General features: G+C 45.9%; 1 protein-coding gene across 1 annotated transcript in view; it reads left to right on the top strand.

Moving 5' to 3' along the window:
- LOC140907236 (scavenger receptor cysteine-rich type 1 protein M130-like) overlaps positions 1-25,006 on the top strand; it is a 71,744-nt gene that overhangs the window by 28,676 nt on the left and 18,062 nt on the right. Inside the window, exons 5-8 of the mRNA XM_073332754.1 lie at positions 12,517-12,831; positions 13,278-13,589; positions 19,222-19,539; positions 24,191-24,505. Of these exons, the coding sequence (XP_073188855.1) occupies positions 12,517-12,831; positions 13,278-13,589; positions 19,222-19,539; positions 24,191-24,505 (1,260 nt within the window). The remainder of the gene's footprint in view (positions 1-12,516; positions 12,832-13,277; positions 13,590-19,221; positions 19,540-24,190; positions 24,506-25,006) is intronic.

Below are 25,006 nucleotides of genomic sequence, written 5' to 3'. Positions count from 1 at the left end.
CCCAGCTACATCACTTCTCTGACTCCCCACTCCCCTGCCTACTGGGGCAAGTGGGCTTGTCTTCTTCCTGGTTCCCAGCAGGAACAGTTTCCCAACTTCGCCCTCCCCTGCCTCTTGCTGCCCCGGGACCCTCTTTCTGCTCTAGGGACATACATGAAGGCAGGGCTCAGTGGAAGGGCAGGTCTGTGTCCTCAGCCCTGAAGTTCTCGCACAGAGCTTGGTCCAGCCCTGAAAACTGGAGTATTAGAGGAGCTTCTTGTGTCATCACAGCAGCTCCTCTGATATTTTTGTAGGCAGCAAAATCCCATGACTCCCAATCAGCTTGTGAGATCTGGAAACACGGCAACGCTGCCTTCCCCAACTGCTTGGAGGGGACTCCCCACCTCCACCACCAACCCAAGGCTGGTGATCTGCCACCTAATCCCCTTCATCTCTCACCCCCATTGCTCTATTCTGCAGCCCCCTCAGCTTCCCTGCACTTCACATCCCCCTATGTCCCTTTCAACCTCCCTTCCACCACCAGCTGCCCTGTGCCCCCCACATCCCTCTCCCCACAGCCTTCCTCCTGTCCCACATCCTTCTCCAAGCCATTCCGTTGAAACCCCTAAATCTGTCTCCTGCCCCCACCCCCAGGTGTCCTGCTCCCTGCACTCTCCCCACCCTCCTTTCACAGAGTCTCTGTTGCCCCTGGGCCCTGTCCATTCCTCTCAGCCATACAAGGCAGCCATGTTTCCTGTGGGCTTCAGTCTAATTGAAAACAGTGGAAGATGGCAGCCAACTTTACTCAGGGCGGCCTCACTCCCACGTGGCAACAGACTGTAGGCAGATGGCAGCATCTCACTGGCTTCAGCCCCACTGTCAGCGACAGGAGATGGCGCCATATGGAATAAGGGAAACTCCGAGACTTGGAAGTGGCTTAAAACTTAAAAGTTGGATGGTAAGTGACTGTAAATCCCAGTGATGACTGAACCTGGTGATATTCTGAAGCAGAGGAGCTCTCGGCCATGCCAGTAGCTGGCCCCAGCATTTCATGCTGACTCAGCACACATCCTGGGCTTCAGAGGGACTCACAGACAGAGTGACATTCCTGGGATCTTCTTATATGGGTAACAAAGATTGCCGTCTTGTCAGGGCCAGGGTCTTGTCAGGACACAAATCTAAATGGACGAGCTAAAAAAAGGGTGGGGCCACCAGCGAGGTGCTTTTCCCAACATCACTGCTTATGGCAGAGCCTGAAAAGGATCTGCACTGCCCACTAGCCTGCCTGTGGAACACACCACTGGCCGAAAGCCCAGTCCACGGCACTCAGCTGGATAGCCTGTCACTGTGTCAATGAGGACCCCTGGCTGGCTGGCCATAATCATGCTGCCAGGTTGGGTATTGGGATGGGTGGGGGGAAGTGGAAAACAGAGGTCTTTTTTCCTGAAAGTTGAAGAGAGGAAACCAAGATTGGAGAGGGGCTGCCTTTCTGTATAGGGTGGGGTTGCTACCGCCAAGGCACAGAAAAACTGGCCCATCTGTGGGCAGGCCCAGATCCCAGGGGAGGTGTCACTGGTCTGTGAACAGGGTGAGGTCCCAGAAGAGGAGAGGCTGGTCTGTGAGCAGAGCCAAGTCCCAGGGCTGGGGGCAAACATGGGAAGGGGCTCAGTGCTCAGAGAGTTATGGGAGGTTTGGTGGGATTTGTGGTTGGGAGTGCGACACTGCTCTCCCATTGACTGGCGTCTGCCTTGGCATACTGCACACATGCAGATCAGGATGAGTGTACCAGCCGGGAGGCCATTTTGTGTTTCCAGCTCTGACACGCTTAGCTGGAGTTCTGAGATCACTGCATGCCCAAGTGCATTTGTGCACAGCTTAGAAATTCTGGCAACACCAACCCCTCCCCTGCCCGCAGCCAATAACACCTTTGGACCAGCAACTGGGAAGGCCATGGAAAAACTAGCCAGGTGACTCAAAAACCAGCCAGATAGTGTAACGATGGTGCCAGGGAGAGAGGGAGACCTCAGCCCTACGGTGCTCATTCCTTCACATTTCTTTGTGTGAGTTTCTAGTGATAATAAAGCTTTCATCTCCCCATGCCCCTTCCCTCCTTTATCCCTTCAATGGTGTGTTTGACTCACTTTGGGTCTTATCCAGCAGTGGCAGCTCAGGGTGCTCAGCCTCTCACAGACTTCACTCATCGCCTTGTGGGATTGTGCCCTGTACTTGGGGGACCCTCCCTTGCTGAACTCAACATTCTGGAGGTGCCCAGGGTATCATTGGGAAACCTTAACTCTGCATTAATGATGTTATTTTACCATTTAATTCTACTCAAAGTCAGCTCTGAATCCCCAATTCTACCCACAATCTCAGAATAGCGCTACAACTTGGGGCAGGGAGATAGCCACCAGTGTTTGCTTTTTAACTGTCACCAGAAAGCCCCACATTGAGCACTGTTGAGTTGACTGAGGCAGTTCACAACTCTTAAAGTTCCTGTTTCAGTGCCACCAATGGAAGCCCCAAACAGCTCTTCACCAAGGGATCCTCCTGGAGCTGGCAATAACCATGGGGCTTATCTGCTCTCCAGCTGCAGTCTCTGCATAGGTGCAGCTGTACTGAATGGTGGAGGAATACGCTGGAGTAGCTTGGGAGAGCTGTGGTTGTAATATGAGGAGACCTGGGAATTAGTTTGAGGAGCATCAGAGAGCTGTGAATCTGATACGAAGAGAACTGGGCTTAAGCATCCCCTTGTGTGTTACCAAAGGAAAGATGTGCATACGGCCCTTGAGGTTGCAGTCGGCATCATTTGTGTAGGCTGTGTCAGGAGCAGGGCCCGGGGTTCATCTTGCCATGGGTATTGTCAGTAGTGAGTTGGGACATGAGAGCTGTGTGTGGATTTAATGATGGGTGGGGGAAAGTATATGTTTAGGTGATATCTTGTGTTGATGTGTAAATGGGTGGTAAAAGGGTGGTTGTTATATTTTGCAAGTGTGGTATGCTCTCGGGGGGAGGCTCAGTGTTTGAGCATAGGGAAAGTGCAGATAGTGCCTGACTATGACAGTGAATAGGCAGAGTGGGAGTGTGTGTGTGTTATGGGTGTTGTGAGGCATTGCTTGAAGAGGGCAGAGTTAACATTGCATGGGCATTTATTTGAACTCCGTGTTTCCTGGTGTTCAGAAGTTTGAGTTTTGCTGAACCCAAAGTTCTTGAAGCGCATGTGCTATCAACAGGCAACCTTAACTCTGCATTAACAGGTTTCAGAGTAGCAGCCGTGTTAGTCTGTATTCGCAAAAATAAAAGGAGGACTTGTGGCACCTTAGAGACTAACAAATTTATTTGAGCATAAGCTTTCATGAGCTACAGCTCACTTCATTGGATGCATTCAGTGGAAAATAAAGTGGGGAGATTTATATACACACAGAACATGAAACAATGGGTGTTACCATACACACTGTAAGGAGAGTGATCACTTAAGATGAGCTAATACCAGCAGGAGAGCGGGGGGCAGGGGGGAGGTGAAGAAAACCTTTTGTAGTGATAATCAAGGTGGGCCATTTCCAGCAGTTGACAAGAACATCTGAGGAACAGTCGGGGGGGGGGGGGGGGGGAGGGGGAGGAGGAATAAACATGGGGAAATAGTTTTACTTTGTGTAATGACCCACCCACTCCCAGTCTCTATTCAAGCCTAAGTTAATTGTATACAATTTGCAAATTAATTCCAATTCAGCAGTCTCTCATTGGAGTCTGTTTTTGAAGTCTTTTTGTTGTAATATTGCAACTTTTAGGTCTGTAATCGAGTGGCCAGAGAGATTGAAGTGTTGTCCGACTGGTTTATGAATGTTATAATTCTTGACATCTGATTTGTGTCTATTTATTCTTTTATGTAGAGACTGTCCAGTTTGATCAATGTACATGGCAGAGGAGCATTGTTGGCACATGATGGCATATATCACATTGGTAGATGTGCAGGTGAATGAGCCTCTGATAGTGTGGCTGATGTGATTAGGCCCTATGATGGTGTCCCCTGAATAGATATGTGGACACAGTTGGCAACAGGCTTTGTTCCAAGGATAGGTTCCTGGGTTAGTGGTTCTGTTGTGTGGTGTGTGGTTGTTGGTGAGTATTTGCTTCAGGTTGGGGGGCTGTCTGTAAGCAAGAACTGGCCTGTCTCCCAAGATCTGTGAGAGTGATGGGTCATCCTTCAGGATAGGTTGTAGATCCTTGATGATGCGTTGGAGAGGTTTTAGTCGGGGGCTGAAGGTGATGGCTAGTGGCGTTCTGTTATTTTCTTTGTTGGGCCTGTCCTGTAGTAGGAACTTCTGGGTACTCTTCTGGCTCTGTCAATCTGTTTCTTCACTTCAGCAGGTGGGTATTGTAGTTGCAAGAATGCTTGCTAGAGATCTTGTCTCTGTCTGAGGGGTTGGAGCAAATGTGGTTGTATCGTAGAGCTTGGCTGTAGACAATGGATGTGTGATCTGGTGTGATCTGGGTGAAAGCTGGTTTATGTGACCATCGCTTATTAGCACCATAGTGTCCAGGAAGTGGATCTCTTGTGTGGACTGGTCCAGGCTGAGGTTGATGGTGGGATGGAAGTTGTTGAAATCATGGTGGAATTCCTCAAGGGCTCCTTTTCCATGGGTCCAGATGATGAGGATGTCATCAATATAGCGCAAGTAGAGTAGGGGCATTAGGGGACGAGAGCTGAGGAAGCGTTGTTCTAAGTCAGCCATAAAAATGTTGCATACTGTGGGGCCATGCGGGTACCCATAGCTGTGCTGCTGGTTAATTTGCAAACTGTTTACAATTAACTTAGGCTTGAATAGAGACTGGGCGTGGATAGGTCATTACACAAAGTAAAACTATTTCCTCATGTTTATTTCCCCCCACCACCACTTTTCCTCAGACGTTCTTGTCAACTGCTGGAAATGGCTGACCTTCATTATCACTACAAAAGGTCTACCTTCTTTCTTTGTTTTCTTCTTATTTATATGGCTATAGAACCTTTTACTATTGGTTTAAATTCCTTTTGCAAGGTCCAACTCTACTTGACTTTTAGCCTTTCTCACTTTATCCCTACATGTTCTGACCTCATTAAGGTAGCTTTCCTTGCTGATCCCTCCCATCTTCCACTCCCTGTAGGCTTTATGCTTTTTCTTAATCACCTCTCTGAAACGCTTGCTCATCCAGCTTGGTCTACAATTCCTGCCTAACAATTTTTTTCCCTTTCTTGGGATGCAGGCTTCCGATAGCTTCTGCAGCTTTGATTTAGAGTAATCCCAGGCCTCCTCTGCCTTTAGATCCATAAATTCTTCAGTCCAATCCACTTCCCTAACTAATTTCCTTAATTTTTGAAAGTCAGCTCTTTTGAAATCAAAAACCCTAGTTGCAGATTTATTTTTGTTAATCCTTCCATTCAGTTTGAACTGAATTAGCTCATGATCACTTGAACCAAGATTGTCCCTTACAACCATTTCTTCTATGAGGTCCTCACTATTCACCAAAACCAAATCTAAAATGGCATCCCCTCTAGTCAGTGCAGCAACTACATGATGAAGGAATCCATCAGCTATCGCATCTAGGAAAATCTGAGCCCTATTATTATTACTAGCACTTGTCCTCCAGTCTATATCTGGGAAGTTAAAGTCTCCCATGATCACGCAGTTTCCATTAGTATTTACTTGATTAAAAACATTGAAGAGGGCTCTATCAATATCCAAATTAGATCCCGGCGGTATATAGCACATCCCGAGCACTATCCCAGGGGAGGCTGGAGTAGTTTTCTTCCCCAATGTAATTTTTGCCCAGACGGACTCTGTCTTATCCATTCTATGGCTTCTTATTTCTTTACATTCTACCTCATCATTGATATACAATGCTACTCCACCACCTTTACCTTTATTTCTGTCTTTCCTAAACAGCACATACCCTTCAATACCCGTATTCCAGTCATGACTACTATTCCACCATGTTTCTGTTATCCCTATAATATCTGGTTTCACTTTCTGCACCAGTAGCTCTAGTTCCTCCATTTTGTTACCTAGGCTCCTCGCATTGGTGTACAAACATCTTAATTTTTGCTGTTTGACCTTGCTCACATTCTGTACCTGATTAGGCACGGTCATTCTACAGCCAGTATAACCTATTAGACTGGTATCCACACTGCCCTTCCTCCTTATATCCATTCTCCTACCCACGGCTGTATCCTTTCTTACTTCGTTTTCTTCCCTCTCAATGCTAAAATCCAGCGTGGCGATTACCTGGACATCTCCCAACCATCTCCCCCAAATTCCTAGTTTAAAGCTCTCTTAATCAGTTGTGCCAGTCTCCATCCTAGAAGTCTATTTCCTTCCCTACTCAGATGAAGTCCATCCCGAGAGAACTGTCCTCTGTCCATGAATGCCTCTCAGTGGCCATACATCCCAAAGCCCTCCTTATTGCACCACTGCCTGAGCCATCTGTTGATAGTCATAATCTTGTCACCCCTTTGTTGCCCTTCTCTAGGAAAAGGTAGAATCCCACTAAAGATCACCTGAGCCTCGATTTCTTTCAGCATCTTCCCCAGCCTAGCATAGTCTCCCTTAATACTTTCCGGCGAGAATCTAGCCGTAACATTTGTTCCCACATGAAGGATAATTAGGGGCTTCTTTCCTGCTCCCTTTAGGATCCTTTTCAACCTCAGGTCTACATACCGTATCTTAGCACCTGGAAGACAGCACACCCTTCTATTCTCTGGATCAGCTCTGGTTACAGGCCTGTCTATTCTTCTCAGTAAAGAGTCCCCGCTCACATAGACCTGCCTTTTCCTGGTGACGGTGCTATTCTCCAGTCTATCCCCTGTTCCCTCTGGCTGCAAGTTCTTTCCATTCCTATTCTCCCTTGCAATCCTCTGCAATCTATCCTGTGTCCTCCTGGGGCTCATAGTTGGTGTAGTCTCCATTGACTCTTCCCCGTTTCCTAGAGGACTAGCCGCTCTTCTCTTCTTCCTTGCCCTTCCACCTTCAGTGACTACCTGCTGAGCCCCTTCTTCATTTTCCAACTCCACAAACCTATTCTTGAGCTCTATTTCTCCTTCACTATTTTCCCTTCCTTTCCTCTGCCTGGTTCTTTTAGTCACATACTTCCACTGACCACTTTCCTCACCCAGCAGTCTCCCCTCAGAATTCCTCAGTCCTGCTTCCATCTGTAAGTCTGAGCTTTTCCCTTCATATATCTCATGTCTTTGCTCCATAATCTGCTCGAACCCATTTCTAAACTCAACCAGACTTTCCACCTGCATCTCCAAACCTCTGATCTTTTCCTCCATCAGCTCTATCAGATGGCATTTCATGCCAACAAAATTCTTACCAGGTGCCCCCTCCAGGGTCATGTACATACCGCAGCTTCCACATCCAGTCATCTTTATTGTGTCCTCCACGACATGGGTCACTCCCACTGCTGCCTCTGTATCTGTCATAGCCTTCCCACCTAAATCCTGTTAATCTGGGAAACACAAACCACACCAAAACACCACCCCCCACAGCAAAAACAAACCCTGAACGAGCACCACAAGAGAAACTCCCCTTTCAAACTCCCCTGTTTACCCCTCTGTTTGCTGGCTCCTGTGCCGCTGCAGCTGTCTGTGTATCATGGCTGACGGTTCCACCAACGCTTCAGCTAGATCCTTAAGTATCTTTGTGTGACAATCAGGGTCCAGACACCCCAAGGGGAGAACAAGGGGCCTGAAACCCAAAGAATAAGCAGTTGAAACAACTGTTTGTATACAGTATTATTGTACTATAACAGTGTACTGGGTAAAAAGAACAGGAGGACTTGTGGCACCTTAGAGACGAACAAATTTATTTGAGCATGAGCTTTCGTGAGCTACAGCTCACTTGGGTAAGATATCATATAAAAACTGGAGACATGCTAGTTATGGATATCATTGTGTGAGGCATATACAGATGGCGAGTAGAGTTATGTATGTGTGATGGAAAGATGTTCCTAAAATATGTTGTATTTTGTTTTGTTTGTAAGCATTTTCTGCTTCTGTTATCTCTGCTTAGTATCATTTAAATCTATGTTCTTTATTAATAAACTTATTTGTGGTTTTACCATAAATCAGCTCCATGCTGTGTGTTAAGGTAAAGAGTGTGTCCTCAGCTGGGCTTGTTACCCAGGGGTTTTAGAACCCAAATCAGTGGTAATTTAACTGGTTTTCTTCAAGAAAAAAATAATATGGCCATAACTCCTCTGTCTGATAAATGATTGATACAAACCAGAGTGCTTTACCTAAAACTACTTTATTGGGTTTCATGCGTGGACTCACTATGTATGCTGTAGCAGTAGGGTGCAGAGCATTCCAAATATTTACAGTTACCTAAAAAGTCTGAAATGGTCTCAAGAAATTAACAGCCAAGCTATCGGGGGCCCCCTCCTTCCATCTTACTATTGGGGAACTAAGGTGTAAAATCCTTGCCAAAAGGAAAGCTTCCTCAGACTGCTCCAAAGCACACTTTCTAAATAATTTTTTTGTAAATTTTCTTTGGATAAAGCACACAGCTCATAATAGCCTCTAATGGGCTAATAATTTCCCCAGCAACAGCCAATAACAATTCATTATTTTTATTAGCAAAATATTCCTGGTTATAACAATGATAAAGCTTACATGTTAGAGGAACCTAAAACCAAGGTCGGTTGCCCAAACATTTTTTTCTCTTTTTATAGTATGTTTATTTTTTATTTTATTCTCCCATTTTGATTAGAAAAACTGCAAGCATGGAGCTATTCGGCCTTGCCTCTCAGGGTCATAAAACTATTGTTAGCTATGTGATGTTTGGGTTTCAGCTAGCAGTGGTTGAACATACAAAATGACTGACTCCAGTGCTGTCCAATTGTGGGGTTGTCAAGGTTCCTTCCCCACTCTGAACTCTAGGGTACAGATGTGGGGACCTGCATGAAAACCTCCGAAGCTTATTTTTACCAGCTTAGGTTAAAACTTCCCCAAGGTACAAACTATTTTCCTTTTTCCCTTGGACTTTATTGCTGCCATCACCAAGCATCTAATAGATATATAACTGGGAAAGAGCCCGCTTGGAAACATCTTTCCCCCCAAAATTCTCCCCAAACCCTACACCCCCTTTCCTGGGGAAGGCTTGATAAAAATCCTCACCAATTTACATTGGTGACCACAGACCCAAACCCTTGGATCTTAAGAACAATGAAAAAAGCAATCAGGTTCTTAAAAGAAGAATTTTAATAGAAGAAAAAGTAAAAGAATCACCTCTGTAAAATCAGGATGGTAAATACCTTACAGGGTAATTAGATTCCAAACATAGAGAATCCCTCTAGGCAAACCCTTAAGTTACAAAAAGACACAAAAACAGGAATATCCATTCCATTCAGCACAGCTTATTTTCTCAGCCATTTAAACAAACAGAATCTAACGCATATCTAGCTAGATTACTTACTAAGTTCTAAGATTCCATTCCTTTCTATTCCCGGCAAATGCATCACACACACAGGCAGAGAGAGGCTTTGTTTCTCCCTCCCTCCAGCTTTTGAAAGTATCTTGTCTCCTCAGTGGTCATTTTGGTCAGGTGACAGTGACGTTATCCTAGCTTCTTAACCCTTTACAGGTGAAAGGGTTTTTCCTCTGGCCAGGAGGGATTTTAAAGGTGTTTATCCTTCCCTTTATATTTATGACAGGGGTGCATGCAGGAATGTCAAATACAGGGCTACAGGCTAACAGGCTAGTGTGTGTGTACTGTATCTTTGGGGACAGTAGACTTAATTTCTGTGAGGTTTGCATTCCTTCCCCCTCATTGTTAATATTAAATGTGTTGAGTATCTGCTCACCATTAACCTATTTAGTAAAGATTAAAGCAAAATAGAAATTAAACACCTCAGCCTTCTTGATATCACCCCTTATTAGCTCTTCTTTTAACTAAGTAGAGGACCTGTACTTTACTTCATCTTTCTCTTACCCCTTAATGTATTTAGAGAACTTATTATTATTATCTTTTTATTTCCCTTGTTGGGTGTAACTCATATTGTGCTTTAGCCTCTCTGATTTAGTCCCGACATGCTGGTGCTGTGGTTTTGTGCTCATCCTTAGCAACTGCTTCACATTTCCACTTTCTGTATGATTCCTTTTTGATTTTCAGTCCTTAAAGAGCTCTTGTGGAGCCATAATGTTCTCTTATGATATTTTTCTGTTTTTCCTTCACATCAGGATAGTTTGCAGTTGTGTCTTTAACATTGAGAAACTGTCAGGTCTCCTGACCTCCTTTTTTCCCTAAGATTTTCTTCCCATGGGAACTTAGCTATCAGTTCACTATGTTTGTTAAAGTCTGGAGTTTTTGAAGTCCTTTTTCCTTATTCTGCTTCTTTCACTCCTTCCTTTCCTTAGAATCATGACAACTAACGTTTATGGTCACTTTCACCCAAGTTGCCTTCCACCTTCAGATTCACTAACAATTCCTCCCTCTTGGTCAGAATCTAGTCTCAGATGTCGGTCCTCCTGGTTACTTTCTCTACTTTTATGGAACAAAAAGTTTTCCCCAACACATTCCAAGAACTGATTGAACATTTAGTGTTTTGCCTTATTACTTTTCCAACAGATGTCTGGGTAGATAAACTCCCCTGTTACTGTCAGGTCTTGTGTTTTGAATATTTATGTTTGTTGTAGAAATGCCTTATCCATTCCTTTTCCTGATCGGGTGGTCTATAGTAGACCCCTACCATTACATCACCACTATTTTTCCCGGCTTTTATCTTTGCCCAGAGACTTTCAGCTGGTCTGCCTCTCACCATCTTCTGGGGCTCAGAACCTCAGACGTGCCCAAGGTCAGACAGCAAGCCAGTGGCAAAGCTGGGGATAGTCCCAGTCCAGTGGTTTTTCCACTCGGCCACAAGGTTGCTATGTGATTCCTGAGTGCTCCTCCTTGTCCTGTACATTTTGTTAGAATGGAATGGGGATAATGGTGGTTGTATAGTTGCTCCCAGGGCCTGCAAATGGATAGGGCTCCCATAGATTGCAACACACACACAGAAGGGAATTCATGGCTGATGTGCCTTACTTCAATCCCCCAACTTTTTCTGCTACCCTTCCTAGTTTGCAACCCCTCCTGTCTTCTCCCCTCCTCCTCTCCCAATCCTCACACTCTCCCCCTTCCCTGAGCCCACCCCGCAACTTCTTCTCTCCCCTACCACCGATTCCCATTTGTCTCCCTCCCCATAATAAACACATCCCTGGCTGAAAACGCAAACATTTCCCCCTGTTACCACCTACTCTTGCACCCCTGATCACCCCTCCCCTTCCCAGTCAGCATTCACATTTGGAAGTTGTTTTCTTTTCAAAAGCAATTTCAGCACATTCTGAATATGTTGCTGCACTCAGATTATATTTACACCAAACAAAATCCCCCATGAGAGAGACCAATTGGAGCAATAAACCTGCTTTTTTAACATCACATTTCTTTTCTGAGCTGGAGTTGCGCTCACAGTGTCAGGGGTGGGGGTGCCTAGCTGTAAAGGCCACAATTTACCCTCAAAGCCACCCACATCTCATGCTGGATTTTCAGGTTTCCAGACAGCTATCCTCTCTCACTGCACATGCTCAGTGTAGTCCATTAGATGTATGTGTAGGCGCACAATCCTTCGCAAGCACCTAACTGGAGAAGCAGGCTCATTTTGAAATAACATCTGAATTTGATTTCCCCCAAAGGCTGGTGGATGCCATATCCTCTGTTGGGGGTAACCCACAAGTGTCTGAGACCCTGGTGCAATGATCTGAGCCTTGGTTTGATCTCTACCTGTGTGCAAAAATAAAACGCCAGAATCTGTCAACTTTAATATAAGCTGTTTTTTTTCCTTCCTGGGAGCTGTATCTCGGAAACCCCTTGGTGAAATGGCCCCACATTTTATTACTAATACAACCCTGTGCTCCTATGTGAAATACTGTATTTCAATCCAATCCAATCAATCAGGCAGATATTAGAGCACTTAGAAAAAATTAGCTTTGAAGGAAAGCTGGTCTCAACCTTAACTGTTGCAGAGCTGTCACTGAGCTAGAATATCACCACTGTGTATGTTATTCCCAGTCAGACCCCTGAGTGCAACTGTTCTGATTCAGTAAGCTTCCAATAACCTGGGACTCAGCACCCTTGAGAACCCCAGTTTCTTCACATGGCATTTGTGTGATAACTTAGGGGCAGCCACTCCAGACTCCTGACCAGCACTCTGGAACCACCAAAGCAGAGACTGGCCTCAGCTAAAGACAATCTGTCCCAGGCATGACCCTGACCCCAGAGCAGTAAATGCCAAGGCAGAGTTTGGTGGGTGCTGTGTGACTTCCCACAAAGGGCAGATATGAGCAATAACGCCTGCACTGAAAGAACCTGATAATCACATCTGAACATCCTCATTTACAAAGTGCCCAGTAAACTGGGAAATAATTATTAGTTAATTATCCCAGGTCACTGGGGCTCCTTCGTCACATCTTTGGATACAATTGTGCAAGAGAAATGTCCTTTTGATCTCCCTTCTCCTTCTTCTCAGGATACGGCGGGTACAGGCTGGCAAATGGCAGCACAGAGTGTTCGGGGAGAGTGGAGCTTCGCCACGGAGGTGCCTGGGGAACCCTCTGTGACTCCCAGTGGGATTTACAGGCTGCCCACACCCTCTGCCAGCAGTTTGACTGTGGATTCGCCCTGTCGATTCCAGCAGGGCAGCTCTTTGGCACAGGAGACGGGCCTGTCTGGAATGGCAAGTTTGGCTGTGAGAATAATGAATCCCGCCTGAGGGACTGTCTTGTAAGTGCGCTGGGCACAACTGAGTGTCCCCCTGGGAGTGAAGCCAGCGTGGTGTGTTCAGGTGAGCAGCTGCCAGGGGAAAGAAAAGGATTGGGGAGCGTCCTCAGCCAGATCTTCACAGTGTGTCAATCAGCCAAGCTCCATTGGGCTCAGTGGGGCTATGCCGATTTACACCAGGTGGGGACTGGCCCATAATTTGGCCCCCTGTCCCTGCACCAGCGAAGTCTGCTGGGACTGATCCCTCAGTGAAATGCTTGTGATGACTTGAGTATGGAATGTACCAAGGAAGCCAAATTCTGGTCCCTGGTCTTCCCTTCTCACTAACTGATGTGGATCGAGTATCAGTTTGTGAATGTGCAGGTGTAGAATAGTCCCACAGCCCCCACAGGGTAACTGATAGCGTTGATCACGAGCAACAATCCCTTCCTGTTCCCTACTCCCCTCCCTGCCATTGCCGTTAACACTGATCACTGCACCTCCTTGACACTCACTTTCCCTTGTGCTCAGGGTGCCTGGGCGGCAGGTTAGTGAACGGCACCGAATGCTCCGGGAGAGTGGAGATCCAATATGGAGACACATGGGGAAGCCTCTGTGCCTCCCACTGGGATTTGCAAGATGCCAACGTCCTCTGCCATCAGCTGAACTGTGGATACGCCGAGTCGATCCTGGGAGGAGCCCATTTCGGGGAAGGGAGGGGAACCGTATGGAGCGACACTTTTCATTGTGAAGGGACTGAACCCTGTCTGTGGGATTGTTTTCGCATGGCCCTGGGCAATCCAGCCTGCTCCCCCAGAGACACGGTCAGTGTTATTTGCTCAGGTAAGTTTAATATATATGTGTGTGTATTAGTTATAGTGCAGTTTATAGGCCAGCTTAGGATCCTCATGAGTGAGTCCCACTGACTACAGTACTCAAGGTAAATAGGGGTATCGGAATGTTGGTTTCTTTGTTTAAGTTCCCCAGATCAGAGACACCTCGAGGTGCAGTAAGGGGTGGCGAGGTGGATCCTAGCACTATGCTAGAGTGAACCAAAGAGAATGGCTCTGTGCTATAAACCTGGGGTTTGTGATTCACAGACTTCCTCAGTCCCAGCAGGGCTGACTCAGCCCCTCATCAGGTTGAGGTTGGTGTTGCAGAAGCAACCTATACGCAGAGATCTCATCCATGCTGCGGGGCCATTACAATCCCATTTCACTCTCTGGAAAAATAAGTGTTTGCCCTGGTGTTCCTGGCCAAAATGCTTCCCCCGTTGCCCATCCTGGGTTGTGCGCTGGTGGGCTGCAGCCCTCACCTACAGAGCTTGCTCAGAGGGTGTGTATGTTTGTAGATCATTAATTCCCCACAGCAGTTCATAGAAATAATCATTTCTTTGCCAAAGATCCCAGTTTTCAGGAAAGCGTTCAAATGGCTCCAGAGCTTGGCTTCTGAGCCAGCTGGGAACTTTCACAAAGATCCTGCTCTTAGTGAGAGCAGCTGGCACTTTGATGAAGATCCTCCTCTACAATGCAATACAAATACTGCAGGGGTCCTTTTTCCTGCAGGCTTCTCCAAAGATCTTCATCGGCTTCCCCATGCCACACCAGAGAACTGCCATAGCTGATAAATGGCAAGTCGTCTGATGGCTATCCATAGTGGCTAGGCCCAGATTTTTACAGCTGTTTCGCTGTTGCTCCATTCAGCATGGCAATGCCTAACTGATTTAAGAGCCTACGTTTCATTTTCAGTAAGGATTTAGGCACTTCGCAGCCTTCATCAATGAGATCAATAGGAGTCACATCCCTGAGTGACATAACCATGCCAACCTCACCCCCACTGTAGACAACAATAGAAGAATTCTTCCATTGATCTAGCTACCACCACTTGGAAAGATGGATTACCCACAGCAATAGTAAAACCCCTTCTGTCACTGAAGGAAGCATCCACACTACAGCGACATAGCTGCAGTGAAGTTCTGTGTCACTGTCGCGCCCATAGTGTAGACATGGCCTTAGTAAACCAAACATTTAATGCACACATTAAAACATTGTAATAGGTATGAATAAGCACTCCCAGCTATCTCCGTGACACCACTGATTTCCCGAGAAAACTACAGTGCATTGGTGATCTTTCAGAAAACTCCATCCTAGCCACCATAGATGTAGAGGCTCTCTACACAAACATCCCACACATAGATGGAATACAAGCTGTCAGGAACAGTATCCCTGATGATGCCACAGCACAACTGGTTGCTGAGCTCTGTAACTTTACCCTCATGCACAATTATTTCAAATTTGGTGACAATATATACCTCCAGACCAGTGGCACCGCTATGGGCACCCTCATGGCCCCAAAATATGCCAGCGTTTTTATGGCTGACCTGGAACAACGCTTCCTCAGCTCTCGTCCACTCACGCCCCTTCTCTACCTACATTACACTGATGACATCTTCATCCTCTGGACCCATGAGAAGGAAACTCTGGAAGAATTCCACCACGATTTCAACAGCTTCCACCCCACCATCAAACTCAGCCTGGACCAATCTACACGGGAGGTCCACTTCCTAGACACCACGGTGCAAATAAGTGACGGTCACGTTAACACCACCGCTATACCGAAAACCCACCGACCATTATGCCTACCTTCATGCCTCCAGCTTCCATCCCGAACACACCACATGATCCATTGTCTACAGCCAAGTGCTGAGGTACAACCGCATTTGCTCCAACCCCTCAGACAGAGACCAACACCTACAAGATCTTCACCAAGCATTCTCAAATCTACGATACCCACACAAGGAAATAAGGAAACAGGTGAACAGAGCCAGACGTGTAGATCAACAGAGCCAGAAGCCTTCTGCTGCAAGACAAGCCCAAGAAAGAAACCAACAGAACTCCACTGGCCATCACATACAGTCCTCAGCTAAAATCTCTCCAATGCATCATCCGTGATCTACAACCCATCCTGGACAACAATCCCTCACTTTCATAGACCTTGGGAGGCAGGCCAGTCCTCACCCACAGACAACCTTCCAACCTAAAGCATATTCTCACTAGCAACTACACACTGCACCACAGTAACTCTAACTCAGGAAACAATCCGTGCAACAAACCACAATGCCAACTCTGCCCACATATCTACACCAGCGACACCATCACAGGACCGAACCAGATCAGCCACACCAATACCGGTTCATTCACCTGCACATCCATCAATGTCATCAAGTTGCAGTGGGGGAGGTTTAGCTTGGATATTAGGAGAAACTTTTTCACTAGGAGGGTGGTGAAGCACTGGAATGCGTTACCTAGGGAGGTGGTAGAATCTCCTTCCTTCGAAGTTTTTAAGGTCAGGCTTGACAAAGCCCTGTCTGGGATGATTTAGTTGGGGATTGGTCCTGCTTTGAGCAGGGGGTTGGACTAGATCCTGAGGTCCCTTCCAACCCTGATATTCTATGATTCTATGATAATATACGCCATCATGTGCCAGCAATGCCCCTCTGCTATGTACATCAGCCAAACTGGACAGTCCCTACGTAAAAGTATAAATGGACACAAATCAGATATTAGGAATGGCAATATACAAAAACCTGTAGGAGAACACTTCAACCTCGCTGGACACACAATAGCAAATTTAAAGGTAGACATCCTTCGGCAAAAAAACTTCAGGCCCAGACTTCAAAGAGAAACTGCTGAGCTTCAGTTCATTTGCAAATTTGACACAATCAGCTCGGGATTAAACAAAGACTGTGAATGGCTAGCCAAGGACAAAAGCAGTTTCTCCTCCCTTGGTGTTCACACCTCAGCTGCTAGAAGAGGGCCTCATCCTCCCTGATTGAACTAACCTCATTATCCCTAGCCTGATTCTTGCTTGCAGATTTATGCCTCCCTCTGGAAATTTCCACTCCATGCATCCGACAAAGTGGGTATTCACCCACGAAAGCTTATGCTCCAAAACATCTGTTAGTCTATAAGGTGCCACAGGACTCTTTGCCACTTCAACAAAAGCTCTAAGAAAGTAAATCTATGTGTTCTCCTTACACAGACCTTCCTCCATTTGTTTCTCTTACAACTTAACGTGTTCTATACTTCAGCACAAACATCCAAACACATTCCCCACTGATCTTCTCTTAGAGATGATTTCTCAAGCTTTGCAGTGTGGTTGTAACATGTAGTGGGTCTTCAGAGCTTGAGAAATGGCAGTACCTCAGCCCTTTCAAACACTTCAGAACTCGGTGAGCAACGAAACAGTCTGGGGATCTAGCAGCTAGCAGCGCTCCAGCCCTAGGCTTGGGTTAAGAGTTGACTGGGTCTCTCAGTTGCTGGTGAAACAGAAATCTGTAGCCTGTATTCAATGTGGTACCAGGATTGGAAGCAGCCTCTACAATATCTCTTCCCTGGATCTCTGTGAGGCTCTCACTCCATGGAGCACTGTCTTCTCCCCATAAACCCAGCTAAATCAGGCAAGAATTCACAAATCCTCACCTCACCAAATGCTGCCCCGTTCTCTCTCTTTAACTGAGACAGAATCCCAGTTTAGAGCAGTCAGCTGATAGCTAAATGTAAATTCATAGTCTCTGTGGTCTCCACAGCAACAAATACTGCCCCAGCTCTCCCTCTACATCCACAGACCACACCATGGTGCACGAAACATTATCGCAATGGAGAGCTTCCTTAGAAAATAAAGCTGGCATAGCACTGCCCTGTATCCACGGTGGTACAGGGGTTGGGATCAGCCCTCACAGCAGATACATCTCTCAGCCACTGAGTCCACAGGGCTGTCTTCGACACGGTATACATTAAAAAGCTGGGTTGAACCAGCTAAATCACTCAGGGATATGAAAAATCCTCACCCCTGAGTGACACATTAAGCCAACCTACCCCCCCCCCCCAGTGTAGACAGCACTAGGTAAACAGAAAAATTCTTCTGTCAAGCTCGCTACCACCTCTCCGGGAGGTGGATGAACTATAGCAATGGGAGAACCCCTCCGGTCGGCATAGGTAGGGTCTACATTAAAGGGCTACAGAGGTGCAGCTTCAGTGCTGCAGCTGTGCCATTGTAGCCTTTCAAGTGTATAAAAGCCCTTCAACTCCTGTATTTATAACCTTCCCCCCCCCCCGACCCTGTATTCTAGCTCTGCCCTCAGAGGGTGACTAGGGTGTGGGGTTGCCCATGACATAACAGAGGCCCAGAGTATCCAAATAAAATCTATGTCCCCTCCCCATGGCATCTTTCGCTTCCTGTCAGAGAAATAAAGTCAAATGCTGCAGTACAAGGAATGTGGGTCACACTGACACAGAGATTCTGTGTGGGAAGTAAGGGGAGATTACACTGGGCCCAATTCTTCCTAACCCTAAGGGCTCATTTACACCTGCTCAGAGTATAGGAGTCTTAATGTGAGATTCAGACCATACAAAACTTTAATAAAAAAGAGTAGTTAAATACCTGTCTTAAGTGTAATACTAATCTCATCTTTAAATATGGAGTCACTACTGTCCTCTGTATGTATATTCTTATAACTGTTTATATATTTAGGAACATTTGACAGGTTTACAGATCACATTTTGGGAGCACTTTGGCTCCTTTGAAATGTAAGGTGCCGCATACACTGTATAAATCTCCAATGACCTAATCACCAGAAAGGGTCTTCGCTTCTCCCACAAGGAACTTCAACATCTTTATGTGCTCACAGTGAACAAAGTTTTAAAATGAAAAATATATATGTTTAGAAAAAATGGGATCTTCTTCCCCATTGCCCAGAGGTCACTCTCTTCTCCAGCATCCTCTCCAGCCAAGTCAATAGCTAGACTTCGTGAGAAAGGTAACTCAAGCGTCCACAGTTGCAGACCTGGCCTGGAAAATCCTTGCTGAGTGCAGAAAAGCCTTTATTGTGTTAGCTCCTTATGGGTTTGGAGCTGACGCCGTGATCGCAGGCCACCAATGTACACTGAACGGGGACAAACAGGGCAGGGTTTTCTTTAAAGGAGCCATGTGTCCTGGCAGTCTGGGTTTGGGAATTGCAGCAGGGAAGTGGGGCGCTTGGTGCACTCATTGCAGGCCAATCCCTAGACTCCTGTTGTAAATCACAGCTACCTCACAGTGCTGACGCGATCAATGTGCGGGGTGAGCACTGAGCACTTTTGCAGAGACCATTTTGGAAACCAGGGGCCTGATCTGCCAGGTGTTCCTGAGCACTCTCCACTCACATTGACTCCTTAGGGAGGTGAGAGCGCTCCACATCGTGCAAGATCTGATCTCAGAGCTGGGGAATTCTTTCCTTCCATCACCTCCTGCATTTCTGAGTAGACAGACAAATGAAACCCTTGAAAGAGGCTGTTCCCTGTATCACTGCACAGCGGTGAGAGTTACCTTCCACTCAGCACAGAAACCTGTGTTTCACATCACACCTGTGTATTATTTCTAATGCAGTATCAGCAGGGAGTGTTATTCAGCATATTTTTTGTCTCTGTGAGCCCAGGTCGTTCTGAGGCGCTCAGACTGTTGAATGGAGAAAACCGATGCAGTGGGAGAGTTGAGATTTCCCTCCGTGGTGTGTGGGGCAGAGTTCTGGATGACCAGTGGGACATGGACGATGCTAGCGTGGTGTGCAGACAGCTCCAGTGCGGAGTCGCTGAGAAAGCTTATCACCCCCCTATGTCTGAGCGAGGAAGGGGCCCCGTGGGGCTGAAAAGTGTCCGATGTGGAGGAAATGAGACTCGTCTGACTCTCTGTGACATCTCCCAGCCTGAGACAACCCAGGCAGGAATTGCTGAGGACGTTGGTGTCATTTGCTCAGGTGACAGTGTGAAAATCTTATAAATATCCTGTCCTTGTTCAATGGGAACATGACCCACCCCAGGGCCTGCCTCCACCCCACCTTGTGCTGTGATCTCAGCAGTCCTTGAAATGATGTGGATCTGATGTTCAAACTGGGACCGATTTATAGAAAAAAAAATTATATACAGAACAAAGCATAGCCATGTTATAGGGTTCATGAACTATAGCAACATCTCTCTCTTTCTCTCTCTCATATTTTTATGGATTAGAGCTGTTCAAAAAAATTCATCAAAACTTTTTTCCTGTGAAAAATCTTCACCATAAGATTACAAATTTTCTCAAATAGTTTGTTTTCATTGAAAATGTTCAGATTTTTGTTGAAAAACTTGGGCTGTCAATTAACCACAGTTAACTCATGCGTTTAACTAAAAAAATTAATCGAGATTAAAAAAAATCATGATTAATTGCAGTTTTAATTGCACTGTTAAACAACAGAATACCAATTGAAATGTATTGTTTTATTTCTGAATGCAGTTATTTTTTGTACATAAATCTACATTTGTAAGTTCAGCTTCCATGGTAAAGAGATTGCACTACAGTACTTGTATTAGCTGAATTGAAAAATACTATTTCTTTCATTTTTTACACTTCAAATATTTGGAATAAAAAAATATAAAGTGAGCACTGTACACTTTCTATTGTGTTTTGTAATTGAAATCAGTATATTTGAAACTGTAGAAAACATCCAAAATATTTAAATAAATGGTATTCTGTTATTAACAGCACAATTAATCATGATTAATTTTTTGTAATCACTTGACAGATCTATGAAAATCCCAAATTTATTTGTGGACCATGAAAAATATTCATGGTCATTCATTTTTGTGGGGAAAAGAATGAATTTCCAAGCAGCTCTTGTAGCACCTTAGAGACTAACCAATTTATTTGAGCATAAGCTTTTGAGAGCTACAGCTCGTTTCATCAGATGCTCATGAAAGCTTACGCTCAAATAAATTGGTTAGTCTCTAAGGTGCCACAAGTATTCCTTTTCTTTTTGCGAATACAGACTACCACGGCTGCTACTCTGAAACCAAGCAGCTCTTGTGTATCTAGTGGCTTCTTTATGTTAAAGTCTATAAAAAACATGCTGTCTTGAATCAGAAAACAACAGTAAGAAAAGGAAGTCACATGCAACCTGTTTTGACCAAGGCTGCCATGGATAGTAGCTCTGGGCTAGATCCCCCAAGGGCCTTGGGCGTTGCAAAGCCTGACTCCTAGGTGCCTTGCCATCGAATGGGATCCTCAGCCATGAGTCACGCGCCCAGCTCCACGTACAATGCATGGGGAGAGTTAGGCACCAGAAGCCAGAAAGCTGAACAGGGAACCACCTACATTTGCCAGCAGTGAAATGCCAAGGAAGGGAGTAGGGCCTAGATACACAAAGTTATTTCGTTGCCAACCTACCATTGATCGAAGCCTCAGCCCCCTGACACACAGGTAGAGGTAGGCACCTATCTCTGCTCAGGGACCTCAGTCATGAACCCACTCCTGGAGCTAGGCACGTAAGCCAGGTCAGCTCTCTCATCTCCCCATTTTACACAGGACCCAGTGGTTAAAGCACTCAACTGGGAGGTGGGAAATCCACATTCAATCCCTGCTCTGCCTGATTTGGAGCAGGGACGTGAACGCAGGTGAGTGCCCTAGTCACTCTAGACTGTGCTGGGGTGGGTCTCTCCTGCTGGAAATGTTCCACTTTGTACAAATAATCAGTCACTGAATCCGAAAAAAAGCTAGAGATTGATTCTAGCTGGTGGCCAGGGCACTCACCTGGGATATGGGAGAGTCAAGTCCCTGCTTCAGTAAATATGTAGTGATTTATTTATTATGTATTTATAAAGAGGTAGTTAGGTAGCTACGTACCTTTGTGGATCTAACCCTCTGTCACTTAGGAAATACATCAAAGTTGCTTTTATAATGTGACCTTGTGAAGTCCTATTCCTATAACTGTGCAATTTTCCATCATTTAAAGGTTAAAAAAAAATGAAAAAAAAAATCTGTGATGGGATTTTTTCATTGTTCTTGGTTGTACATGACTATTGTACAAAATAATTCTATTGTTCTTTTTGATGGTATATATTTACATTCAGGTCCAACAGTAAAAGTAAACAAGTAACAGATATTTTAACTATGTCCCTATATCATGCACTGTATGTTACTACACTGATATTTTTCATGCCCATTCCAACTTCAGGGTAACTGCAGCACATTAAGGGCCCATTTCTGTTCCCATTGTGTCAGTGGGAGCTTCACAGTTGATTTCAGCAGGGTAGAATTAGGCCCTAAGTGTCTTGGACTTTATTGTACACACACAGAGACAATTTGCCTGTCTTTCCCTTTATTTGTAAAATAAAGTGGTACCAAGTCTCCTTTTCTCTAATGTTCTGGTACGTGCTGTCATGCTGTCTGGAGTGGCTCACCACTGTAAGTGACTAACTCAGGGCAGACTCAAAAAACAAGGGCAGATACCCCAAACTGGTGGTGTGTTCTAGAATTAGATTTCACCAAGCCAGTCACAAACGTGAACTCCTGGATCACTATACAAGTCTCACTATGGAGTCACAGACCGCCTAACCTGCCACCCAGACAAACTGAAAGTTGTGATAAAATGTCACTTAATCCTAATATCACACCACACCAAGTTTCTCCCAGTCCCAAGGGACCAGTCAGTCACCCAGAATTTCCTCCAAAGAGAACGCTGGCAGCCAGTTCTATAGTAAATAACTAAGGTTTATTAGCTAAGAAGAAGGGTTATTGAGAGGCTATAGCAGGTAAAATATAACAACAGGGAAATCAGTTTGTAACTCCAAATGGTGGCAGTGATGTAATAAACTGTCAGTTTCCCCAAAGTCTTTTACATGGTGTCATGAGGTACTCCACTCACTGCCGGTCTGGCATCTCCTCCTGGTCACTCTGAGGATTAGCTCTCGAGGCCAATGCCCATCCACAGTTTGCACACCATCACTCTCACTCTGGTTTGCAGCGCCTCTTGCTCCAGGACCTGCAGCATCCTCTTTGTCACTTAGCCCTCCAGCTAGGTCACTCAGTGTTCCCCCTGATGGGATTCAGTCCATCAACAGTCCTAGGCTGTCTTCCCATTCACTGCCCTGGTGCCACTCCCTCAGTGGCTGGTAGGGGAACCCAGGCCTGCCCTCTTCTCTGGGATCCAGTCCAGGGACAGCTCAGCAGTTCTGGGCTTCCTCTCTCTGCCCACACTGCTCCTTCCCTGGACTGATTTAGTTGGGGTTGGTCCTGCTTTGAGCAGGGCGTTGGACTAGATGGCCTCCAACCCTAATCTTCTATGATTGTATGACTGCTTCCTATACTCTGGTTCCCCTCCTCACTCTGGGTGTGCCAGCCCCAAGAATCCTCCTCCCAGGGAATAACTACAGACTATCTCCCTGCAGCCCCCAAACACTCCTCCCTCTTCCCAGGGCATGACTGCTGTCTGCCTTACTGCAGTCTTTCCCAACAGCCCAACCCGGAGCCACCTTCCTGGCTTTAAAGTTCCCATGTGTTCCTGAACAGGTGAGACTCTCTCTAGCCAGCTGATTCCAAGCTAAACTTCCACCGTTTGCAGCATAATTAGCTGATTGGGCCCACCTGGCCCATACCAGCTCTACAGCGCTCGTGTGGGGAGCTCACCCCATCACACAGGGCTACCCAGAATAACCCTGGGGATCTCTGTCTTCTCATTCAGTTATTCTTCTCTGTTAGAATCCAAACAGTCCAGAGATACAGGATCTTTCTTTGAATCCATATTTATATCTTCTTCTTCTCACATAAGAACATAAGAAAACAAGCTGACAATCTACCCATGTGGGCTTTTCCTTTGATGACAGGGAGTGAGAAATGCACTTAGATTTTTGACCTCAGACCTTATTCATAATGGCTATTTCCTTTGAAATTAGCATTTTCTGTTAAAGTCCTTAAATCCTTAGCATTTCACAAAATTTATTTGATGTGTTATTTAGCTACACGTGTATTTATCATGTAAATGTTTGGCATTACATTATGACAGGAATAGACACGCAAAAACAATACCCATAACATTCCACTGGTTTTCATAAAGTTTAAACATCTGAATACACACGTATACATCTAACCATTACTTTAATCTACACAAGTGAACGGATCTAACTACACTCTAGCATGACCTGGTCAGCCAGTGTCACCCCCTCCCCATTCTGTAACAATTGAAAAGAATATTTGGTTTTGGGTAAATTAATTGCCTAATAATTCCCTGAACACCTTGATGCTTATCCTTTAAGAGTTGTTTGAGAATATTCAAGATTTTGAGTAAGGGCTGTTTCTGCTAACCCTTAGTCTCACAAATAGTTCTGACCCATGTGACGAGTCCCTTAAGGATTACTCCGATGAGTAAGGAATTCAGAATTAGGCCCTTACACTCACATGCTGTTTATCAATAGTGCTCTGTAAGAAGTATTCCTCATTTCCTTACTCAGCTTTTCTCCTTTTCTGTCTTTCTTGTTAAAGACAGATTTTAAAAAGCATTTCAATATCTCAGCCATTGTAGCATCATCATTGATTTGCATGGAAGGTATTTAATTGTCATCATATTGCATATTAACAGCTGGGATCTATCCCTGCAGGGAGCAGGTGGATCAGACTGGTGAATGGGGCAGGTCGCTGTGCTGGGAGAGTGGAGATTTATTACAATGGCAGCTGGGGGACAGTCTGTGATGATTCCTGGGATCTGTCAGATTCCAATGTCATTTGCAAACAACTGGGATGTGGACGCGCCATCAACGCAACTGTCTCTGCTCATTACGGGCAAGGATCCGGGCAGATCTGGCTGGATGATGTGAACTGCTCTGGAAATGAATCCAATCTTTGGGATTGTCCTTCCAGGGGCTGGGGCCAGCACAACTGCAGACACAAAGAGGATGCAGGAGTTCTCTGCTCAGGTCTGGTCCGGGAATGCTCACGTGAGCCTGGTTACCAGGGGATTTAATGGAGGGGGCAGACATTTGAGGAGAGAGCTGAGGATGATAGAGCCTCTCCCTCACTGTCTTTTCTATAGGGTGCCCATACAGCGCGTTTTGGCCAGGACAGTCTCTTTTTCAAGCCTGCCCTGGTTGTCCTGACAGTTTTGGCAAAACTGGGCATTTCTCTCGTTTCCTCTTGCCAACGGATCATGAGTTGGGAAGAGCAAATTGGACACATGCACAGTTTTGCCAAAAAAGTGGGATGCGCCCCCTAGCAGAGTGCGGAAGAACATGTGGGGGGAGGGGGACAATGGCAACGCTAGCCCAACGTGAGAGGACAGCAGGGTCTTGGGCCGCTGTGCGTGCGGGATGGAAGAATGGGGCCTCGTGCTGACCCCGCACGCGTGGGTGGCAGGGGGGCTCAGGCTGGCCTATGTGCCGAGGCGCTAGGGGAACCTCAGGCTGTCCCTATATGGGAGG

This window comes from Lepidochelys kempii, chromosome 1 (assembly GCF_965140265.1).
Source record: "Lepidochelys kempii isolate rLepKem1 chromosome 1, rLepKem1.hap2, whole genome shotgun sequence".
Taxonomy (NCBI): Eukaryota; Metazoa; Chordata; order Testudines; family Cheloniidae; genus Lepidochelys; species Lepidochelys kempii.
Note: the sequence above shows the minus strand (reverse complement) of the source record. Positions and strands in the feature narration are given on the sequence as shown.